The sequence below is a fragment of the Daktulosphaira vitifoliae genome, unplaced genomic scaffold (assembly GCF_025091365.1).
Source record: "Daktulosphaira vitifoliae isolate Bord-2020 unplaced genomic scaffold, ASM2509136v1 Scaffold_5, whole genome shotgun sequence".
Taxonomy (NCBI): Eukaryota; Metazoa; Arthropoda; class Insecta; order Hemiptera; family Phylloxeridae; genus Daktulosphaira; species Daktulosphaira vitifoliae.
Genome location: NW_026099576.1, coordinates 26,366,456 through 26,373,396, shown reverse-complemented (window position 1 = coordinate 26,373,396; position 6,941 = coordinate 26,366,456). Strand labels below are relative to the sequence as shown.

General features: G+C 28.7%; 1 protein-coding gene across 1 annotated transcript; it reads right to left on the bottom strand.

The window, feature by feature from the left end:
* Window positions 1-2,182: 2,182 nt before the first annotated feature.
* On the bottom strand, window positions 2,183-4,431 carry LOC126907695 (uncharacterized). The gene is made up of 2 exons (XM_050689179.1): window positions 4,322-4,431; window positions 2,183-3,685 (listed from the first exon to the last, which is right to left on the bottom strand). Exons 1-2 carry the CDS (start codon window positions 4,391-4,393, stop codon window positions 2,444-2,446), a joined length of 1,314 nt encoding a protein of 437 aa, XP_050545136.1. The 5' UTR covers window positions 4,394-4,431; the 3' UTR covers window positions 2,183-2,443.
* Window positions 4,432-6,941: the final 2,510 nt, after the last annotated feature.

Below are 6,941 nucleotides of genomic sequence, written 5' to 3'. Positions count from 1 at the left end.
AAAAAATATCGAAAATAATAAATGAGTTCTCTTAATTTAAGAGTACTCAATATTTGACTCAAATTACCCTCTTGGTAATTATTTAGGTGGAACCTTTTGCTCTTAGTTAAAATAAAAACATTATTATTATTTTTTAATTGTATTCTTAGTATTTGAAATACTTTTGTAAAGTAATTGAGTATTACTCAAATACTTTTGTATGAAAAGTATTCAAATAGTATTTTAAATACATTTTTTTTTAAATATTTGAATATTATTTAAAATACTTTTTAAAAGTATTTTTTACAACTATGATTATATATATATATTAGACTTATAAAACATAAAACATTAAAACATTTTTTCTCAATTCTTTTTTGAGGTGAAAAAAAGAATTAAAGTTGGTTTGATTTTTATTTCATTTAGATTGAATATCTTCAGTGAATATAAAAGGACCCCATCACTGTAATCTCCTTTGCGAGAAAAAATTTCTTATTCTACTGTATGGTTTTTTTTGTGTCTGACATTCATTATTCTCAGCTCTCACTTAGTTTCGACATTATTTTTAAATGCATTATTTTATTAAAATAAAGAAACTTTAAGCTTCTATTGTCTTGTTCCAATATTCCGTGCATGGCGGTAATATCGTTGGCTATTTTATTTTCCTATGGAATAGCCCACGCGTATATTTGCTGCACGGTTGGGGTACTCTAACGAATTTAATTAATTACAGAATGGTAGATAAACAGACGACGATTACAAGGCAAGACGATCGTGAGCCCAAAACCGACCCATCGATTATCACGGGCCGCCACGACCGAAGTCGCCGTGATGATACGAAGCGTAATGAGGATAATAAGAGGAGAGATATTTAACCTATTGTGGGAACCCGCCGACGAAGTTCAAGCAGAATAGACGGTTAAGAGGACTAGACAGGCGAAGTTATGGGAGATCCGTTTCAACCCGCATTTCTGGGCCATATACAAGAAAGAAGTATTAAAGATATACTGTTATATTAAATATATAAAGAAGACAGTATTCGAAGCTCAGGGGCAGTGGAATGCCGAAGACATCGGGACGGCGAGCACGAGTAAGATACACACAGCGTCTTCAGTAACCGGCTCATCTGCAACTTGAATGTCCGCACGCCTCATTAACTAGTCTGGTAATAATTCACCGGCACAGAGTATCCGCGACGAGAAAGGTCATATTCGTTCTCCGAAACTCCGGAACTGTTACGCAATTACCGGATTAATTAAGAGCTCAAGAACCGAAGCTGTTACGCCCCAGGGCACACCAAAAACAACTGCAAAGCCGCCCAGTCAAATATCACGCCAGAGGTAATGTCCGTAAGAAGTATGGTTGGAAGACGGCACGGAGTTCGGGCGTCTTAGAGACGTTTGGAGACCGTCGCCGTAGTCTGTTTTCATGGAAGGCAACCGACCTGATCCGACGTTATTTCCCTTCATAATATCTGATAGGATAGAACGGATGGAGGTGGAGCCGGACATGGATGCTATTCTTAACGCAAATCCGATAAACATTCCGGATATTGAAGGGCTAGAGAACATGCAGACAGACCAACTGCCCTAGACACTCTATAGGGCCGATCAGTCAGACTGGGGAAATATGTCGCGGTTACAATGCAATTCTGGTGTTACCACAGGATAGCGATCGCAGCACTTCCTCTTTACGCCCAACAAGTCACGCCATGCGGGGTGGCCGACGAACAGCGTGAACCGGTCACTGTAACAATGGTATTGATAATCTTTTCTTTCTACCTGTCACGTTGATATTTTTTCTACGAGTAATTTTGAAATATTAATTTATGAAGATATTTTCATGTTAATTTAACTACTGTTATTATTATATTAAATAATATTATAGTTTATTAAACACATTCTGTGATATTAAATTCATTTTCAGTATCAATTACTTATAAATTAATTACCCTAACTACAGCAATTTATGGATACGAAAATTAAAATATTTATGTATTATATTGTACTGTTCAATAATACATATCGCTTTGTTGTGATTTGGCTGTCTTATGTTAAAGATTTTTATTTTTATATTGGATTTACATTCCTATTGTTTATGTTTAGTATTTTACTAATAATGAAGTAAATGTTTTTGTACTAAGGGGAGAAATGTATTAACAGCGGTATAACTATTACGGTTATCACTTAATAAAAAACGATGCTAGAACGCAACTTAGACTTTAATTAATTATTACTTATTTGTTACCAGTTATTACAATTTATTAAAACAGTCATACAAAAATGTTGTGCAATATTAACCGTTATATAAATAAAATGTTGAACATTTTATAAGAAACGATATTTTTATAGAGTATTAAAATATTTGAAGGTAATAATTATATTATAGAAATACATTATTAATAGATGATAAACGACTATGTATAAATAAATATCTTATTAAAATATACGAGAGCAAGTAATTATCATTTCAGGTGAAACCCTTTTAATATGGTAAATTTAACTGGTGACATCTCACGCTTTACATTCAAATAGTAGTCCTTCATATCATTAGCGAACCGTTGCAACTGATTTTTAGTTTTTGAAAAATCAAATGGAATTTGTATAACTAAAGAGGATTTCATTTTAGTATAATCTAAATAAAGTGAATTGAATTTATAACTAAAATAATCATATATTTTCAACATTTCTTTAGTTAAATTTTCTATATCCTCTATATTAATAAAATTACCAGTGGTAGACAACATATCTATAACTTCTTGAAAATTTTTATTTGTATCAAAATCAATAAATTTACCTATTTTTATCAAAATCTCCAATGGAATTTGAAACAATTCCAAAAATTCATTTTCATTACAATGTTTATTATTATAAACTTGATGATATATCTGTATAATATAAACAAAATGTCGTACTATAGAATAGTACATAACTAGTAACACATTATTTCTTATAGTGAAGGTATATGGAATCAAACTGAAATAGTCGTTTTTCCAATTGCTCATCAAATAATTGAAAGATCTGTCAAGCAAAAAAGTATCGTATTGAGTAATAGGTGGTTTGAATGTATCCTTATTGTGAGAATCTTTCCAAATAAAACTGAAAATGTTTGTGTTTTGTGCAAATTTATAGAAATCGTCAAATGATTCAGGGTAAACATATTGCGACAATATCAATTTGTCAGATAATTTATTAGCATACTTTTCTGTATAACCTTTATTTTTATAATCAAAAAATTTTAATGGTGCTTCTGGTAAGTGAACAGTTTTGTAACATTTAGAACAATATGTAAATAATTCAATTTGAATTTTATTAAAATCAATTTCATTATATAATATTTTTCCAGCACATAAGGCATCAATAGTTATTGAAGCCGTCCAAATACCTTGAACACCAGGGGTCGGTATGTAATAAAATATAGAAAGAATACGATGTAAAATGTCACTGAATATTTCTAGTTGAATGTAATCCAACTGGCGCTCGTCATGTTTGTCTAATTCAACGTGATATATTAGATAAAGGGCTAGCAAAGAGTACGAACATCTCATTTTCCTTAGCTTTTCAGCAACAGCATCTATTGTTGTCAAATTAAAATCATTGTTAGTTTTAATAGAGTTGACTAATTCTTCAACATTTGAAATTATACTTGGTTCAAGTGTTGGTATTTCATTTATCATTTGGATAAATTTTAGATTTCTTTCTTGACGCTAAAATAAAATGAAAATTTAATCAGTACATCAAACAGATAAAAAAATATATATTATTATTATTTTATGACTAATAATGTAACAATTTATTGAATCCATATAGTTTTGGATATTGTGTTTAACATAAATTATAAATTGTTTAATTTAGAAATACCTCTGTATTAATAATAAATAAACATATCCAGAGTATATATCTTCTCTTAACTGAGTCATCCTCTATTAGCAAAATTTACTAAATGACTAAATATTTTACAATTAGTGAATTTTTATGAAAATATTTTGCAAACACATTATAATTACTATTTTTTTATTAATTGAAAAACATTATCTTTTTATTTCTAGGAAAGTGCAATACTTTTTATTTGTATTTACAAAATTATTATAATTTAATTAAAATATATTTTTTTTTTATTACGTTTAATATTTTAAAACTCAGTATCCTATACTCTCAAATCAAATAAAAGAAACTTAAACTTACAAATGGAGAAGTAATAAATTAAAAAAATTATCAGAATCATTTCTATAATAAAATAAAACTTATATGAAAAGAAAAATATTTTAAATAGATTCCATTGGGAAAATGAAGATTCTTTTTCGAATTTACTTATTATCTCGATATAAATGTTAAATCATTACTTTTGTCATTGAAATCTGTTGAGCTAATTGAATTTCCATTAAAAATAAAATTAAATTCAAATCGTAGTTCATTTTGATATAAAAAAAATACAGTAATTTGCCACAGTATAATTTTTAATAATTATATTCGAGAAGTTAATTTATATTATGCTCTAATATAGTTATAAATAGTTGGTTGTTTGTCTAATAAAAAATGAATATTACATGTGAAACAAACATTTTTTGTATTTTTGTAGATGCTTTTGTTACCGCTTAAGCTTTATTTTATTAATATTTTTTTATTACACTTTTTAGCATCGGCAACTATGGCCATTAGCTATAAGTGTTTACAATATATTTCTTACATTTTACATTTTTTATTTTTTTATTTACATTACTATTAAATTTTTATATACAATTTTGTTTCGTGGAGGAATCTGATTGTTTTTTTCTGTTCATTTTCGTCTGGCCCCAAGATTTCAGCCAATGAGTGATCCATGTTGTTGTTTGCTCTTGTGTGATTAAATTATTGACATTCTGTTAATAAATGTTTGACAGTATTGGCGGTGTTGCACATTTCGCAGATGAGTATCTCAGTCTTGTTCAGTATGTGTTTGTGGGTGAGTAAGGTGTGGCCTATTCTTAATCTGTTGGTTTTTACTTCCTCATTTCTTTTAAGTAAAAAGGGTTTTGGCAACGGTTTTATAGATCGTTTTATTTCATGTAGTTTGGATGTTCTATTTTGCCATCTTAATTGCATTTTTTCGCTATGTCTTCTTTTATCATGCATATCATGTCTTTTATTGTGAGTTTAATTATTGTTGCGCTAGTATTACTTATTGCACTTTTAGCTGTTCTGTCTGCTTTTTCATTTCCTTTAATGCCACAATGCCCTGGTAGCCACATGATAACTATTTCTTTACCTTGGTCGGACGCTATTACAAGATTGTTGTGGATTCTCTGTGTTAATTCGTCATCGGCAAAGTTATTTTTAATGAATGCATTACACTAAGTGAATCATTGAGTATGATATATTTTTTGTTTTGTTTTTTTGTGGTCATGTCAATTGGTGTTAATATAGCTATTGCTTCAAGTGTTTGTTTGAGTTTTAAATATTATTTTGCTGTTTTCTAACACTGCAGCTATGCTCGAGCCGTTTTCGTGTTTAGATGCGCCAGTAAATATGTAAGTGTAGTCTTGGTATTACTCGAGTATTACTTTTGTAATGGGAAACGTATATGAGAAATACCTTTTTAAAAGCACCAATTAAATTTTATATTTTAAAGTACTAAATTTGTCTAGACAACAATGTATAATTACATTATATGGATGCTTTATTAAACATTGAATATTATGAAATACAATATGGGCACAACAGTTTATTATAAATTCTTTCGAAAAATCAACTTATAAGTTATACATAAGTAACTTTATATTTAGTTGTCTGGAGTTACTAATATTTTGATAGTACAATCAGAGGTAGATTGTCAGTGCTGGTGGATGCGACTTAAAATACATTACCACTAGTCATAGATATAAAAACCCAGTACAGGCGTCACAGTGGGGTAGTGGCATAGTATGGGTCCAGTATAGATGATATCTGACAGTGATTAAAATCACTATCATAAAAAATGTTTCGATTCGAATCTGTAAATAGTGTTTAATTTTCAAAAATGAATGGATTATTCCAAAAGCAACATGATCTCCTATTTCATTATTTATATTCTGAGTACAAGTTGTACTCAGAATATAGTTTATATTTATAAGTTGTATCTTTAAAAAAATATAATGATCCATACATTTTAGCTTCGATGCGAAGATGAGAAGGCATTAATTTTACTATTATTTGTTTTTTTTTTTTAATTTTTTTTATCATTTTTTCTCAGCTCTCACAGAACGGATTTCTTTGAAAGATACGTCAAAAGATCACAAATCGTATATAGTCGAAGATATTACCCTCTAAAATTGACTAAATTTCCCTCATTCCCCGTAAATTGGGGAAACCTCTAAAAAAATTACAAATTTAAAATTTGCTAATTTTCGAAATTTTTTCAATTTTTTTTACTAAAAACTGCCGGAACTTTCTTAAAAATAACCAAATCAACATCATTTTTTTTAAACATATTATAGCGTTATAAAGTTAATACAGGAAAAGGAATTTTTTTACAAAAATCGTATTTTTTTTACTAACTTTGATGACTGTTTTCACCATGAAAACAAAATAAAGTAAACAATTTTTTTTTTTTAATATTAGTAGGGTGAAAAAGGGGATTCAGCCCGNTTTTTTTTTTTAATATTAGTAGGGTGAAAAAGGGGATTCAGCCCGATAGGGAAAGTGAGAGGCGTGGCCTATGTGGAAAGAGTGGGAGAAATATGCGTNGAGAAATAGTCCAATTTAAATAAAAAATATGTCGAATGAAAGATGTATATAAATATTATTTTTCATAAAAAAATTGTATTGATCCATACATTTTTCAATATATTATAGCATTTTAAAGTTAAAAATGTATAATATAAAATCGAGAATTTTAACACAAAAATAGCATACTGTAGCCATTTTCACCTTGAAGATAAAATAAAGTCCGAAATTTTTTTTTTTTTCATGTTAAAGTAATTCACACAAGCTTCATTTTAAGGTATA